This window comes from Bubalus kerabau, chromosome 7 (genome assembly GCF_029407905.1).
Source record: "Bubalus kerabau isolate K-KA32 ecotype Philippines breed swamp buffalo chromosome 7, PCC_UOA_SB_1v2, whole genome shotgun sequence".
In the NCBI taxonomy this organism is placed as follows: Eukaryota; Metazoa; Chordata; class Mammalia; order Artiodactyla; family Bovidae; genus Bubalus; species Bubalus kerabau.
This window is the reverse complement of record NC_073630.1, coordinates 97,748,368-97,766,920: the sequence shown is the minus strand read 5'-3', so window position 1 is coordinate 97,766,920 and position 18,553 is coordinate 97,748,368. Positions and strand designations below refer to the sequence as shown.

At 37.1% G+C, this 18,553-nt stretch overlaps 1 protein-coding gene across 2 annotated transcripts in view; it reads right to left on the bottom strand.

Moving 5' to 3' along the window:
- BMP2K (BMP2 inducible kinase) overlaps window positions 1–18,553 on the bottom strand; it is a 117,565-nt gene that overhangs the window by 63,144 nt on the left and 35,868 nt on the right. For both annotated transcript variants that reach the window (XM_055588882.1, XM_055588883.1), the window contains exons 2-3: window positions 3,855–3,973; window positions 929–1,034 (exon numbers count right to left, since the gene is read on the bottom strand). In XM_055588882.1, the coding sequence (XP_055444857.1) occupies window positions 929–1,034; window positions 3,855–3,973 (225 nt within the window). The remainder of the gene's footprint in view (window positions 1–928; window positions 1,035–3,854; window positions 3,974–18,553) is intronic.

The window sequence follows — 18,553 nt, the reverse complement described above, 5'->3', positions numbered from 1 at the left end:
CTAAATCTTTTCAAGTACTATCACCATCCTCCTCCTCCTCCAAACCTCAGGAACTGACCGGAATTCCTGGTATGATAGTTAACAATCATAACTGTCTTGCTGCTGCTGCTGCTGCTGCTGCTAAGTCGCTTCAGTCGAGTCCAACTCTGTGCGACCCCATAGACGGCAGCCCACCAGGCTCCTCAGTCCATGGGATTTTCCAGGCAAGAACACTGGAGTGGGTTGCCATTCATTGCCTTCTCTGCATAACTGTCTTAAGAGAATCTAAATATAAAACAGGTCTCCCTAGAACCCAATCTGCCAGTTACAGTCTGGGGGGGGCCAGGTGTGAGCAGGGGGAAGAAGGCAAGTTTGCAGGAAAGTGACTAGTTGACCCCTTCACACATGTTAAAAGTTTAAAAAAAAAAAGTCAAGACTTTGATTATAATTCTTAAGCATACACTACAAGTAAATATTTCTTTGAAAATTCCACATTAAATCCAAATAAAAAGTAGTTTTCTATCTTCTGATGTTTACAAAAGACCACATAAATTTATAAAAATTATAGATCAAAATGTATCCTTTAAATTTATTACACTCAATATGCTCAGGGATAACACAGTATAATACTAATGCGGACACAGCATGTTCTTCTTGGTTAGGCTGTAAATGAAATGTACAGGGATCAGGAAATGTGATTGCTTAGATTTCCTATTTTAAACCCAAAGGCATTTTTCTATTTGTCCATTTACATGTGCTCATATCACCAAAGCAATAATATTATAAATTATTTTTCAACAGCATTTCTTAATTAGACAAATAATTAAAGCCGAGGTGCAATGAGTGTCCAGAATTAGATAACAGCTGCCCAGGGAGAGACCAAGACACCTAATAACCCATTTTATGAACAAATTCTTTTGGCATAAAACAAATGCAGAGAAATACTTACCTCGACAATATTCCATTAAGATAAGCACTTCCCACACATTATCACTAATTGAATTTACAGCACAGTCCAAATAACCCACGATATTTTTGTGACCAGATAGCTCTTTCTGCAAAAAATAAACAAAATTTTAAAAACTGGAAAACATGTATTTTAAACATCTATTGTTAATGATTTGAAGTTTAAGCTAATATATTTAAAGAATTTCCAAAATTAAGATTTAAGTGTAGAATGTGACATGTTTTAAAAATTTTCTGCAGTTTCAATGGCAAGTTTAGTTACACATGACTGTCATTTTCTAATAGAAAGTTAATTAATTAATCAAATTGAATTTTTAAATTCAATGGAGATGAAAGACATCACTTTTGTTCATTCAAAACAATATTCTTCGAAAGTGAATACACAAGATAGCACTTTGGGACTCAAGAATAAAATACCAGATTTTATATGGTATTTTAAATTCATATTTTATTTAAAAATATGAATTGGTAGTTCATAAACTAACAACTATACTCTCATTTGTCTGTTTTCTCTGCAACAGACTGCAATTTATATCCACCTAGTTAAAAGAATTTATGAATGTACGTACTTTCAACTAAATAACCTAAAAAATAAACAAGTAGCTAAATAGGATTCCTATAAAGAAACTATAGATTAAATATAGTACTAGCATAATGAGTACAAGGAAATAAGAAAAAGGGAAATCTGACACTTTGCTCCTAGTATAAAACAATCATCAATATACAATAAGGTTAAAAACAAAAATGATCTAAATTCATTTTGTCTTTAAATTTTAAAACTCTTATCAAGAATTCTGTTTAAAATAAATTGCATCCACTATCATTAAAGAAAAAAATCTAGTTTTAACTATGCAATATAATTTGAGATGTTAGCTAATGGCAGTTGAACATGTGAATAATTCACAAATAAACATAAATAATGGAGGATTAGTCATCAAAAAACAATTGGAAGACAACTGCTCATCTCACCAAACTATCTTCTTTCAAAGCATAAGATCTGAGTGTTAACTGAGATTGATGATGACTACGTTTTATATATCTCAAACTTAAATTCTATTGAAGCAACTATTACAATATAATAGTAACGTATCTGGGCTCAAGCTAGAAAACAGTCTAAGGTTTCCTGTTATCTCAGAGTAAATCTTTTCCCTCTGTGACAGCCTTACCTGAAAAAAAGCAAGTCTCAAAGTCTAATCAACTCTAGTCTAGCTGAGGGATAGGGACGATAAAAGCAGAATTCAGGTAAGTCATATTGTATAAATGTGCCTGTCTTAAAACAAAAAAGATCAAACCACATGTGTGTTGATAGAGATGTTGATCTAGAATAAGAAAATCTCCCTCTTAGCAGTTGGGGAGGACTGACAATAATAAGCATTTACAAGGAAGTGAAAAAACTAGAACCCTCCTACACTGCTAGTGTGAACATAAAATGGTTCAACTGCTGTAGAAAACAGTTTAATGGTTCCTTAAAAAGTTACACATGGAATTATCGTAGGACCCAGCAATTCCACTCTTAGATATATAGCAAATGAACTGAAAATAAATACTCAAACATATATATATATACACACATATATATAGCAACAATCACAATAGCCAAAAAGTAGAAAGAGCCCAAATGACCATCACAATGGTTTTTTAAAAGTCCATCAATAGATGAATAAACAAATGTTGATATATATGCATAGCATATATTATGGAATATTATTCAGCCATAAAAAGGAATCAAGTGCTAATAAATGCTACAATGTGGATGAATCTTAAAAATATACTAAGTGAAAAGAAGCCAGACACAAAAGGTCACATACTGCATGATTCCATGGATATAAAATATCCAAAAGACACAAATCCATAGAGACATAGCATAGACTGGGTGGTTGCCAGGCCCTGAACAAGAGCGGGATAGGGAGTAACTGCTTCATGGGCAGGCGTTTCCTTCTGGAGGGATGAAACGCTTTAGAACAACAGGGGCAGTCTGTACACACAGTGAATGCATTCAATACCACTGAATTGTTTACTTTAAAATGTGAATTATAAAATGTATATTGTGTGAATTTTGACACAATAAAACAAAAACATTAAATATATATATATTAGCACTTGATAAAGAATGGATGAGGAGGAGGAAGCAGAGGAGAACAGAGAGAAGGAGGGGGGAACAAAAATAAGAAACTACCCAGAGCGATGACAACAAGCAACTCTAGACAAAAATGACACTTTTATTCTGTAGTTTCCTTGAACTGGTTAGTCTAGTTAACTGAATTACTGAAATTTTCTTTAATGGCCTAGTAAAGTATTTTTCACTTTTCCTAATATTTAAGAAGAAATTTTTTCCTTACTGAAGCATACCTTACCACATAACTAGAGTACACACCTACACAAAAAAATCAATTCTACAGCATGACTTTTAAAATGAAAAGCAAAACTAACTTTTGCCTGTGAATACAAGCACATACTTTTATTAAATACCCATGGGGATGGTAAGCACCAAATTCAGGATAAGGGCTTCTTTCTGGATGAGGATAACAGTATAAAGATGACATTGGAGAGGAATACACAGAAGGCTTCAATTGTATCTGCAAGCTTTTAATTCTTAAGTTGAGTAGGGGGTGAAGGGGTATTCACCAGTCCTCTCAATTTTTCTATCCTCAGAATATTCCATAATTAAAATGTATTTTAAATAGAAAAAAAAAGAAAGCAGAGAAGCCTCCCTGTTGAACTCCTAAAAGCAAGGGAGAAGAGGCAGGAGTTGGCTGTATTTAGCCTTGAGTGTGGCTTTAAAGAGTACACTTCAAAAGTTTTCAAGATGTGCGTGAGCCAATAAGCAGCTTGCCTAAAAGCTGGTTAATGTTATGCTGCAAAACTGAAAGAAAATACAAGTTTTTCCAAATGGAATTACTCTCACTTACCATAATTGTAATTTCCCTTTTACAAATGTTGAGGTCTGTCGTGTTATTGACATACATTCGCTTCAATGCATAACGGTGTCCACCATGAGTCCGCACCACGAAAACAGTGGAGAAGCCACCTACGAGAACAAGTACCAATTAAATATAAAGAATTTGAAACTACCACTAAAATTATGTAACATCACTGGGGAGCTTAATCTCAGAGGGAAATAAAGTGACTGTACACAACACAAAAGTAAGGACAGTAAGCAACTAATATATTAAATTACAGCCAAAACACTGGCTTCCTATACCAATCACAAACTAGCACATATAGCATAATATGCTTCTTAGGTTACATGCTTCTCTTTTAAAGGTTAAAATATTGAAACAGCATCTGAATGGGAATATTTCTTATATGGGATATGGAAAATATTACAACATAACTATATCACTGTATCTGGCATATACTACTGATCGTCTACCCATCAGCCTCCCCCTCTCCATGATGACAAAACACTGATATGATCCGATACAAAACACCAACAGGCTCAGATGGGTGGGTCCCTCATCCACTCCTAGGGGGTGAACTGACATTGTATTAAGGCGATAACGAGAACCTCATTTCCTCTTGTCAGCAACTGTTTTAGGATTGACTGTGCTAATGGTACATACGGGAAAGTCTGCTGAGGGTTGCAGGAAAGATTTTCCATCCAGGGGGTGGGGGGTGGGAGAGGGGGTGGGGGAGAGAGTTTTATGAAGAAGGCCTTTCTCTTCCTTCCAGCTTTTGGATTTTGTTGTGTAAGACGGTAATGTTTAGACCTAAGGCAACCATATGTGGCTATGATGGAAAAAAGAATCAGAGAAAAAAATGACCCAGAATACTAACATAGTTAGGCTACTGAATTAGACAAGCCTTTGGGATCTCTCATGCTAGATAACAAATGTCTTCATTATTTATGCCACAGACTGTTCACTGCACCTGAGAACGCATCAGTATCTGAAATATACAGCTATTCTAAAGAACAATTACCTCTGTTACATTTAAACAAAGATTTCCACCTTAAGTTTTTAAAACTCACTTTGGCATAGGATATTTTATGTCACTTTCATCAATTTGATTGTCCTTCTAAAACAATGCTTCCCTTGTGGCTCAGCTGGTAAAGGTCCCGCCTGCAATTCAGGAGACCTGGGTTCGATCCCTGGGTTGGGAAGATACCCTGGAGAAGGTAATGGCTACCCACTCCAGCACTCTGGCCTGGAGAATTGCCATGGACAGAGGACAAGTAATTAATGTGTTTAGAACATAACTGTTAAGTCACTTTTGAATTAACTAAGTGCTCTGGGCAGGGGTGGCGGGGCAGGGGGGGTGGTATTTTTTAGTCCCTTGTTAAATCTAACATCTAACATTATTTAACTTATATGCAGAGTACATCATGAGAAACGCTGGGCTGGAGGAAGTACAAGCTGGAATCAAGATTGCCAGGAGAAATATCAATAACCTCAGATATGCAGATAACACAATTCTTATGGCAGAAAGTGAAGAAGAACTAAAGAGCCTCTTGATGAAAGTGAAAGAGGAGAGTGAAAAAGCTGGCTTAAAGCTCAGCACTCAGAAAACTAAGATCATGGTACCTGGTCCCATCACTTCATGGGAAATAGATGGGGAAACAGTGGTTGACTTTATTTTTTGGGGCTCCAAAATCACTGCAGATGGTGACTGCAGCCATGAAATTAAAAGACACTTACACCTTGGAAGGAAAGTTATGACCAACCTAGACAGCATATGAAAAAACAGAGACATCACTTTGTCAACCAAGGTATGTCTAGTCAAGGCTATGGTTTTTCCAGTGGTCATGTACAGATGTGAGAGTTGGGACTATAAAGAGGGCTGAGCACAGAAGAATTGATGCTTTTGAACTGTGGTGCTGGAGAAGACTCTTGCGAGTCCCTTGGACTGCAAGGAGATCCAACCAGTACATCCTAAGGGAAATCGGTCCTGGGTGTTCATTGGAAGGATTGATGTTAAAGCTGAAACTCCAATATTTTGGCCACCTGATGCAAAGAGCTGACTCATTTGAAAAGACCCTGATGTTGGGAAAGATTGAAGGCAGGAGGAGAAGGGGACGACAGAGGATGAGATGGTTAGGTGGTATCACCAACTCAATGGACATGAGTTTGGGTAAACTCCAGGAGTTGGTGATGGACAGGGAGGCCTGGCGTGCTGCGGTTCATGGGGTGACAAAGAGTCAGACACAACTGAGTGACTGAACTGAACTGAAATCTAACATGCACTAATTTATTTGACATAACCTGATTACAAGTATAAAAATTTTCCAATCACTGCCAAGAAGTCAATTCATCAGACATAATTTGTTAATTACGTCTCTCAGCTCCTAATCAGTATTTTCTTTCCAAAGAACTGAAAATCCAACTTCAAAAGTGACGTAAAATTAGATACCATTATCAGTTTCCTGTAACTGAGATCCTCAACTCATTTTTTTGCCCAACACACTGATGGACCCTACTCATTCCCCAAGTGACAGAGATTGTCAATGGAATTGGGAGAAAGGCATCAAAGCTGAGAGATATGATATTATGAAACTGATTCTGCAAGGATCATCATTGTATGCTAAAATCCATGAAAGGTTTATGAAAAATAGGATATTCACATGGTGTCGAAGCATCAAAAGGAAAAGCATTTCTTTTCACAGAAGAAATTTGAGGGTCACTAATACTGGCATTAATATTGACATTACATGCTTCCTGATGTGATAGAAAATGAATTAGACAGCATCACCTGTGAAATATCTTTACCCTAATAAACCTTAAAGGCCTAAATTCCACTTTACAGATAACAGGGGCTAAAAGAATACGGAAAATAACACAAAGTGACACTAAGACAAAGTCTGGGATCCCGACTCTGATTAGTTGTCTTGTACAGTATTCCATATGTGGAGTACAAAAATGGAGGAGAATCACATTACAATCAAATGCAATACATAGTTCTTGATTAATTACTAGTTTTAGAAGAAACTATAAAACATGCTTTTTGTTGGTCAACTATTTGAAAGTTGTTGTTGCTGTTATTGTTTAGTCGCTAAGTTGTGTCTAATTCATTTGCTACCCCGTGGACTGTAGCCTGTCAGACTCCTCTGTCTATGGGATCTTCTAGGCAAGAATACTGGAGTGGGTTGCCATTCCCTTCTCCAGGGAATCTTCCTGACCCAAGGACTGAATGCATGTGTCCTGCACTAGCAGGTAGGTTCTCTACCACTGAGTGACCAGGGAAGCCCATTTGAAAGTAAGGTCATTTTCTTCATTAGTGGGTAATGGGCACACCCAAGTCTTTCTGTGAAGGCGGCCTCTTGACTTGTTCTGGAGCGTCACCCTAAGGGGCAATCTTCAGGTGTGACCCACATTTGGTGGCCTACAAAGGAACACAGGCTTTGGATGCCATCTTGGCATTCTCCCTCTGCCCTGCTCCAGCTCACTGGTATCACCCAGAGAAGAGCTTATACCCTCATCTGGAGTCCCCGTTTCTGACGCTGCTGCTCAGGGGAGACCTCCAGATCACCTGGTTCTGGAAGTCAGCAGAGCTAATACTTTTAGTCTCATAAGCTTGTACATATCTGCATACTTTTAAAAGCTGGTGTCTGAGGATTTGACTTCCAGGAAGCCTGCAGCCAGGTGCTGAGATTCTGCCCTTTGGGACAATGACAAGTCATAGCACATCCACAACTACTGGTAGGTATTAAAAATGTAACAGGCTACCTGGACAAGGACAGACATTTAAAAGATAACCAAAAGCTGAGGCAGGATTGAATCACAAAGTTCATCTCTTACACAGGGCCACTCTTTCCAAACTGACCGGCTATTCATCTACGGTATAGAGACAAGCAAAATGAAGAAACAGAGAAATATGTTCCAAATAAAAGAACAAGATAAAACCTCAGGAAAGCAAAAACCCTGAATGAAAGAGAGATAAGTAACTTATCTGATAAAGAGCAATAATCATAAAGATGCTTACTGAACTGAATAGATGAACTGTGAGAACTTCATCAGAGATTTAAAAAATTTAAGAAAATACCAAACAGAAGTCACAGACCTGAAGAATACAATAACTAAACTGAAAAATACACTAGAGGGGTTCAACAGCAGACTGGATGAAGTAGAACAGAGAGTTCAGTCAACTCTAAGACAAGGCAGCGGAACTCAGCCAATCACAGCAGCAAAAAGAAAAAAGAATGGAAAACAGTGGAGACAGTTTAAGGGGTATATGGGACAACATCAAACGAACTAAAATTCACAAAACAGAGCTCCCAGAAGGAAAAGAGATAGAAAGGAGCAGAAATCTTATTTGAAGAGATAATAGCTGAATTCTCCTTAATCTAAGGGAAAAAACAGACATGCAGATCCAGGAAACCCAGAGTTCCAAACAAAAGGAACCCAAAGATACCCACATCAAGACACATTATAATTAAAATGTCAAAAGTTTAAGACAAGGAGAGAACATTAAAAGCATCAAGAGAAAAACAACCTGTTGTTGTACAAGAGAACCTCCAATAAGACTATAAGCAGATTTTTCAGGAGAAACTTTGCAAGCCAAAGGGAGTGGCATGATATATTCAAAGTGCTGAAAGAAAAAAACTTCTAACCAATAATACTCTACCTGGCAAAGTTATCACTTGTAAGTGAGAGAGATAAAGAGTTTCCAGACAAGCAAAAGCTAAACGTGCTTATTACCACTAAATGGATCTTAGAAGAAATTTGCTAAACGGACTTCTTTCAGCTGAAAAGAAAGGGTACTAATTAGAAACAAGAACACATAAATGAACAAGTCTCACTGGAAATATACATTCATAGTAAAGGTAAAGGTTTCATCATTTATAAACTAGTATGATGGTTAAAAGAAAAAAGAAAAATCACTATGATTACAATAATTAGTTAAATGATACACAAGATAAAAAGATGTAAAATGTGGCATCAATAATATGACATGTGGAGGGGAGGGAGCAATAATGTTGAGCTTCACAATGGGATTAAACTTCAGTGTTTTCAATTTAAAACAGACTACTGCAGACATAAGTTGTCATATGTTAAGACTTGGTAACCACAAAGCAAAGAGTGTATATAGGCGTATCTTGGAGATATTGCACATTCAGTTCCAGACCACTGTAACAAAGCATACTTCAATAAAACTAGTCATACAAATTTTTTGGATTCCCATTATATAAAAAGCTATGTTTACTATAGTTTATTAATAGTACAGCAGCATCATGTCTTTTAAAAATGTGCACACTAATTAAAAAAAGACTTCATTGTAAAAATATACTAACTACCATCTCAGCTTTCAGGGTGCCTGAATAATAACAGCAAATATCACTAATCACAAATCACCAAGGAAAATATAATGATGAAAAAGTTTAAAATATTGGAAGAATTACCAAAATGTGACACAGAGATACAAAGTGAGCAAAAGATGTTAGAAAAAATGGTCCTGATGGACTTGCTCAATGCAAAGTTGCTACCAACCTTCCATTTGTTAAAAAAAAAAAAAAAAAAAGCAGTATCTGGGAAGTGCAATAAAACAAAGCACAATAAAACAAGGTATGCCTGTAGTAAATACAGACAGAAAATACAAAGAGAAATATAAGCACATCATTAAAGAAAATCATCAAACCATAAAACCATCAAAGAAGAAAACAAGAGAAGAGAGGCACAAAGAACAAAAAACGTGGGAAAAAAAATTAGTGAAATGGCAGTAAGCATCGACTTAACTTAAATGTAAATGAACTAAATTCCCTAACCAAAGACACAGAGTGGCTGAATAAATTTTTTAAAAGACCAACCTATATGCTCTCTACTAAAGGCTCACATTAGATGTAAGGACACCCAGAATCAAAGTGAAGGGATTAAAAAAATATTCCATGCAAATAGAAATCAAAAGAAAGCTGGAGTAGCTACACTTACATTAGACAAAACAAACTTGAAACCAAAGACTGTAATAAGAGACAGTGAAGGGTGCTACATGATAAAGGGGTCAATCCAACAAGAAGACATAACATTTGTAAATATTTCTGCACCCAAAATAGGAGAGCCTAAATATATAAAGCAAATATTAACAGACTTAAAAGGAGAAATAGACAGTAACAAAATAATATTAGATGCCTCATAGCTCAGCTGATAAAGAATCTGCCTGCAAGGCAGGAGACCCGGTTCAATTCCTGGGTTAGGAAGATCCTCTGGAAAAGGGAAAGGCTACCCACTCCAGTTTTCTGGCCTGGAGAATTCCATGGACTGTATAGTCCATGGGGTCACAAAGAATCAGACACAACTGAGGGACTTTCACTTCACTTCAAAAAATCAAAGAAAAGTTGAAAGCTCTTCCACTACGATCTGGAATAAGACAAGGATGTCCACTCTCACCACTCCTATTCAACATAAAACTGTCACTATTCACAGATGATATGATATTATATATTAAAAAAAAACCCTAATAAAGACTTCATTCAAAAAATTGTTAGAATAAATGAATTCAGTAAAGTTGCAGGATACAAAATCAATACACAAAAATATGCTCCATTTCTATGCACTAATAATGAATTACCAGAAGAGAAATTAAGGGAACAACCCCATTCACAACTGCATAAAAAATAAAATACCTAGAAAAAAATTTTAGCCAAGAAAGTGTAATATCTGTATCTTGAAAACTACAAGACATTAATGAAAGTAACTGAAGAAAGCACAAACAGATAGAAGATACTTCATACTCATGGACTGGAAGAATTAATACAGTTTAAAGGTTCAAAGCAATCTACAGATTCAATGCAATCTCTATCAATTCCAGTGGCATTTTTCACAAAAATAGGACCAAAAATTCCAAAATTTGTATGGAACCTAAAAGTTTCCCATGGAGCCAAAGCAATCTCAAGAAAGAAGAGCAAAGCTGGAAGCATCAGACTCCTTAATTCCAAACTATATTTCAAAGGCATGGTAATTAAAACAGTATGTTATTGGCATAAAGACAAATTAAGCAATGGAACAGAATAGAGAGCCCAGATTAATTAAATAAACCTAGACATGCATGGTCAATTAATTTATGACAAAATAAATAAGAATATACAATGGGAAAAAGTCTCTTCAATAAATGGTGTTGGGAAAATTGAACAGTCACATGCAAAAAAATGAAACTGGACCACCATCTTACACCGTATACAATAATTAACTCAAAATGGATTAAAGACTTGAACGTAAGAGCTGAAACTGTAAAACTTCTAGAAGAAAACACAGGCAGTAACCTCCTTGACATAGGTTTTGACAATGGTTTTTTGAACCTGACATCAAAAACAAGGGCAACAAAAGCAAAACTAAACAAGTGGGGCTGTATCAAATTAAAAAGTTCTCACAGCAAAGGAAACTATCAACAAAATGAAAAGGCAACATACTGAATAGGAGAAAATATCTGCAAATCATGTGATAGAAGCTAATGTCCAAAATACATAAATAATTTGTACAATTAAAGTTTTTAAAAAATCTGATTTTAAAATGAGAAGATTTGAATAAACATTTTTCTAATGAAGACACAGTCAACAGGTACATGAAAAGACGCTTCACATTATTAATCACAAGGGAGATGCAAATCCAAACCATGAGATATCTCCTCATACTTGTTAGGACATGATCAAAATGACTAGAAATAGCAAATGCTGGAAAGAATGCAGACAAAAGAGAACCCTTGTGCACTGTTGGTATGAATAAAAATTGGGGGCAGTCACTATGGAAAACGGTATGGAGGTCCCTCAAATGATTAAAAACAGAACTACAGTATAATCCAGCAATTCCACTTCTGGGTATTTACTGGCAGTAAATAAAAACAGTAATTTGAAAAGATATAGATGGACACAACTTAGCGACTAAACCACCATACTACATGTATCCCCATATCCACTGTAGCATTATTCACAATAGCCACGATAGGGCAACAGCTTGGCCATTGATGGATGAATAGATTTAAAATCTGTGCCACACACACTAACACAGAGAGAACTAGTACTCATCCATGAAAAAGAAGGAAATCACGCCATCTGTAACAACATGGAGGAACCTCAAGGGCATTATGCTGAGTGTAATAAGTCAGATGGAGAAAGGCAAATACCATATGATCTCTCTCACATGTAGAATCTAAAAATATTTTTAAATAAATATAAAAAAACTAAGCTCACAGACAGAATAAATTGGTAGTTGCCAGAGGTGAAGGGTGGGGGATTGGAAGAACTGGGTGAATCACTTTGTGGGTTTTTTTGTGGGTTTTTTTTTTTTTTTTCCTTCAGTTTAAAAAAACTGAATTTTTTTTAATGAGGGGGGTAGGGTTATCCTAGATTTTAAATGAGATTATAATCAAATACATAATTCTTGATTAAACTCTATTTTGAAAGAAACCATAAAACGTGCTTCTGGCTAGCAGTGAATTACTTGAAAGTGAGTTGTGGATTCATGTCATTTTACTCTTACTATTAATATTTCATGAGTATTTAAACACATATACATTCTTAAAATGCATACATTATCCTATATAATACCTTTTTTCCACCTAAGAAAATGAACAATAATTCTTCTAATGCACAGTCCTGACTCAAAATTATCCATGTTTTTAAAACATGTATAAAGAATGGAATGGTAAAATGTTATCAGTAGTTGAATCTAGATGATTTTCATATGCTTATTCACAGTACTACTTCTTCAAACTTTCTGTACATTTTGAAATCTTTCATAATAAACTTGGAAGAAAAAGAACAAGAGACTCAGGATGTTTTTCCCCAAGTAATTCCTCTCTCCCTTGCCACCCAACAACCCCACCACCACCACTGAGAATTATTATTTTACAAGAATAACAATGCTGCTGCTGATTAGCCAGACTCACAACTTCCCCAAAGGCACCATAAGTCTCTTGCCACAGAAAATGTTTATGGTATCTTAGATACCTACGGTTCCAATATCCTGATACACACAAGCACTTCATGTTTATGAAAGACTGGGCTTTAGTAGTGTTTACTTCTATCAAGTTTGTTTCCCTGGGGAATGAAGACAGATGAGAGGAATGGATAAAATTACACATGGTCTTTTTCTGTATTGTGTGTATCATCAGACATCATGCTCGTCAACAAGATAGAAAAAATACTAAGCTGTCAGCAACTTCTGGTTTCAACCACTGCCAAAGAAAACAATGTCATTTGAAAACTATCTTCAAGTTAAGCGGAACAGGCACTTATTTGGCTGCAGGATTTGAGCCAATGACCACTGGCCTGTGATACATCAGACTTTCGTTACTCTAGGTTAAAGAAAGGACTCCAGAAGTTTTATTTTTAAAAGTGAAAATATCTCTAAAAAGAATTACTAACTTAAATTCATGCTAAAGTTATCATATCCATTTGTGCTATCTGGTACAAGGTAATGAAAGAATAAGTCAGTTACATTTGACTGGCTGGAGAAAAAAGGAGGGGGAAGTTGGAAAGAGAAAAAGCAAGAGCACTACATTCACACAGCCCTAACCACACAGAGAGCATTGCTAAGTGCACTATCTTACTTGGTTCTCATAACGTTATGAAGCAATTTAACTTGTGCCCATTCTGCAGATGAGGAATACGCTAAACACTGAGAAAGAAGGTAAGCACCTAGTCCAGTTACACAACACTGGTAAGATGAAGCCAGAGGGGGTTTTCTCATAAATCTCAAGTTGTGATGTTTTTATATCCACACCTCTTTGTTACTCCAGAAAAAAAGTCTATGTAGGATCTGGGAATAACATTACAATTTAGGAAGAATGAGAAAAACGGGGTTACTGAGAGGAAACAATGTCCTCCCCACCAATACCCAGAGTTTTCTTCTTGATATACCTTACTTAATAAGCAGTATTTCTTACACAAAAGAAGCTTGTGGGTCAAAACCAGGTTTGCTTTGGACTGCACAGTACCTCAGAAGGTTGGTATATTTCAGATGACAATCCTGATCTTCCTGTTTCTCTTGAAAAACGTGGAAATGAGACAGAGGATTTTTACTCCTATATGATGTCAGTCAGTTGCCACTCCTTTATACAGGGCATGTGCTCTGTAGCTCAGCATAGCTCCCTCTCTTCTTGAAGTTTCGATGAGGTACTGGCCCACCTTGCTCTTTTACATTAAGCGCCTGGCTTGTGTAGACATCTGAGTCTGCAACCCCTGCAACATTGAACTTTTAAAAATTTACCCATCACAGTAATTATACCTATTATACTTAGTGCCTCTCCCTTCAACTGGGTCATAAGCTCTATAAGGAAGAAACTACGTACACCTCACTTATCCCAGTATCATCAATGCCTACCACCTTGCCTGGCACTCAAACATTTACTGATTGAATGACTTCATATTAATAAACTGGTTCTGCTGGAAACAGTTTAACTGACAAATTACAATTACTACGCTGATCTTCTGTGAATAAAAAGCAATTAACCACTGATTCATCATTTTCCCTTGGTGTTGACTGGACTTTTAATATACACTACAAATTTAGAAAACAGAATTTCACTTCTCTACCATGTAAATCATTCATTCATTGGACAATATGTATTAATTGCTCACAAGGTGCCAAGCACTGTTTTATGTGCTAGAAACAAAACTATAAGTAATTCAAAGAAACCCCTGTACCCTTTGTGAGCTTATGTCCTAGAGAGGTTGAAACAAGATATACAAGTAAAATATATGCCATGTAAAAGATGACGACACATTCTGAGGAGAGAAAAAATAAAAGTCGAGATGGATGGTAGACTGTAAAACTGTGCTGGGCGGAGGGAGGGATGAGGTTAAAATGCTTAATCTAGATGCTAGATGCCTAGAGAAGGCCTGGCGTGACTTTGAATAAAGATGGGAAGTGAGGGAATGAGCCACAGAGATAACAGGGCAAGTTCATTCCAGGGAGATAAAAGAAGGTATGCAAAAGCCCTAAGGAAGAAGCCTACTGATACGTTTGAAAAATAGCAAAGGGACCAGAAAGCCTAGAGCAGAATGGACTAAGGGCAGTGTAACAGAAAAAGAGGTCAAAGGGTTAAAAGAGAGCCAGATCACACAGGCTCTTGGCACCCGGTCCCATTACTTCATGTCAAATAGATAGGGAAAAGTGGAAAAAGTGACAGATTTTCTTTTCTTGGACTCCAAAATCACTGTGGATGGTGACTGCAGTTATGAAATTCAAAGACGCTTGCTCCTTGGAAGAAAAGCTATGACAAACCTAGACAGCATATTAAAAAGCAGAGACATCACTTTGCTGACAAAGGTCCATATAGTGAAAGCCATAGTTTTCAAGCAGTCATGTACGAATCTGAGAGCTGGCCCATCCAGAAGCTGAGCACCGAAAAAATTGATGCTTTCAAACCGTGGTGTTGGAGAAGACTCTTGAGAGTCCCTAGCACAGCAAGGAGATCAAACTAGTCAATCCTAAAGGAAATCAGTCCTGAATTCATTGGAAGGACTGATGCTGAAGCTGAAGCGCCAACATTTTGGCCACATGATGCAAAGAGCTAACTCACTGGAAAAGACCCTGATGCTGGGAAAGACTGAAGGCAAGAGGAGAAGTGGGAGACAGAGGATGAGACGGTTGGATGGCATCGCTGAATCAGTGGACATGTTTCTGAGCAAACTCCGGGAGACAGTGAAGGAGAAGGAAGCCTGGTGTGCTCCAGTTCATAGAGTCGCAAAGAGTTGAACATGACTCAGAAACGGAAACCACCACCAAAGGGACCAGAAATTCTGCAGCAGAATGAACAAAGGTAAGTGTAACAAAAAAAGAGGCCAAAGGCTTAAGAGGGAGCCAGATCACACAGGCTCTTGGGTAGGGATGAGGGTAAAGACGTTGCCTTTTGCTCTAAGTAAAATGGGAAGCCACGGAGCAGGAGTGACGTAACTGGATCCGTATTTCAACATGGCCGCTCCAGCTATCGTGTGGAAACCGAATGAGACAGGCAGCACTGGAGGTAGGGAAGCCAGCTGGGAGGCTACTACACTAATTCTGTTGAAAGATAACAGTGGTTTTGAGCAGGGCAGTGGGACTAGTGAGAAATGAAAAAAAAAAAGAGAGAGAAATCTAGATACAATTTTAAGATAGAGCTGACAGGATTTCTTGACAACCCTGGATGTGAGAAAAATAGGAGCTAAAAATGACTTCAAGGTTTTTGGACTGAGAAGTTAGAAGGATGAAGTCACTGCTGAGATGGAGAAGACTGTGCTGGAAAACAATTTAATACGCATCTCTCACATTTCTGCCTATTTGCAGGCAGAGGCACTGACTGTCTTTGCTCTGGATAATCTTTTCAAGACTGTCTACGTCATGAACAGCCTCAGAAGACAAGAGCCCCTGTATCTCCTTTGGAGCAAAGGGAAGGTTTTTTCTTTTTTGCCCAGCATAATAATGATAATACCTGGCCCCCAACTCTCCTGGAGCAAATATAATAACCATTATAAAAACATCTGGTTCCCTAAACTCAGTGTTCCTCTCCTGTAAAACTGAGTTGGCCAAAAAGTTAATTTGGGTTTTGAACCTTTGCCAACTCAATACAATCACACTATATGCACAGGTATCACCTGGCCCTTTCACGGTGCCCTCTGGAACTGAGGCTCTAGAAAGTGGAGCAAACCCTGGTATTCTGGACACAGATACTGCAGTAACAAAATCCTTTCTCTCATGTCTTCTGCCCGAGTCTATGAAACTATAGCAGGCTAACTGGTTGTTAGTCTCAACTGATTGAGAAAACAACTCAACTGGTTGTTTAGTCACTATGTCCAACTTTTTGCAACCCCACAGACTGTAGCCTACCAGGCTCTGTCCCGGAGATTGCCCAGGCAAGAATACTGGAGTGGGTTGCCATTTCCTTCTTCAGGGGACCTTCCCAACCCAGGGATTGAACCTGCATCTCCTGCATTGGGAAGTTAGCTCTTTACTACTGAGCCACCTGGAAAGTTCCAACTTACAAGTAAGGTAAATCTCAAAATCTTAACAGTTCTTAACAGACAACAGGGAAGGTTTGGAGTAGAATAAGTTCTCAGTCTGGGACATGTTAAGTTAGAGGTGCCTGTTGGACATTCAGTTGAGATGTGGAATTGGCAATTAGATTTCCAAGTATAAACTCCAGAGAAAGGATCAAAGGGAAAGAGATATATTTAAGAGCTATCCTTATTTATACCTTAGTTTTTAATCAATCTATCATTAGCTATAGACAAGGGGATAATTGTGTTCCTGCATCATAAAAAAATTTCCCACACACAAAAACAGGATTATTAAAAAGTAAAGCCTCATTAAACTTGTCATCAAGGATGCTCTAAAATCAATAATCTTTTATATGCTCTTGGTGGATGTGGAAATTAGTAAAATATTTCCACCATAACCATACTTTAAGATTATATATCATGTATTAAGAGCCTTAAAAATATTTATATTCTTCTTCTCATGATTTTATTCATAGAATTCTACCATAAAAAAATTATTAGTGAAGAAGCAGAAACCTGTATTTCAAGCAACATGTAAATAAATATGCAAATAATGTCATATAGGAAAAGTTTGTGGAAGCATTAAAGATGCTTGTAATAACACTAATATAATTTTAAACATATAACAGACTACACTAGGCCCTCCATATCCACAGCTTCCACATTTGCAGATTCAACCAACCACAGATTGAAACATCCCGCCCCCCAAAAAAACTCCATAAAGTTCCAAAAGGCAAAAGTTGAATTTGCCACATGCTGACAACTATTCCCACAGCATTTACACTGTATTAGGTATTATATCTAGAGATGATTTAAAGATTACAAGATGTACATAGGTTACATGCAAATGCTATCTCCCATTTTATATAAGGGACTTGAGCATCCTCAGATTCTGGTGACCCCAAGTGGTCCTGGAACCAATCTCCTGTGGGTACCAAAGGATTACTATATACACAAAGCAAACTCAATTGACTTCAGGTACAGATGCTTTCAGGACAGTCTCTTGTCTTTCAAAGAATAAAATTCCTTTTTTAGTACACCAAGTTGAGATGTATTCAACTGCAAACTTTTGTTTGTAGTTAAGAGAGTCCTACATAGGCATCAAGTACATGGGCAGTGGGATCAAGCTTTAGAAGCTAGCCCTCATCTATAAGGTTATTTCTATAGAATGCAAAGATCATGCATTTCTCATTAACTAAGAACGATATAAAATGTTTCCAAAGCAGAAGCTTACAAACAAAAATCAGTGATTTAGCACTGTGATACTCCTGTGTTTGGGGTGTTAGGTAACAGTAAGATAAAGTGGGTTAATACCGTATGATGTGAATGAAGCTTGCCTAGTTGTTTCCAACTGTTTGCGACCCCATGGACTATACAGTCCATGGAATTCTCCAGGCCAGAATACTGGAGTGGGTAGCCTTTCCCTTCTCCAGGGGATATTCTCAACCCAGGGATCAAATCTAGGTCTCCCGCATTGCAGGTAGATTCTTTACCAGCTGAGCCACAACAGAAGCCCACCATATAGACAGTTCCCTGCAATACTTAATACCACTTTAAGATCCAGCTTATACTAAACAAAAGAAATTATATTTTGCAGGTGTAGACATTATATACCCAGACTCAAAATATGAATATTGTCAAAGTTATTAACAGTGATTTTTTTCCACAACATTGCTAAAAATGTAACACAGTTCTCTAATACAGTTT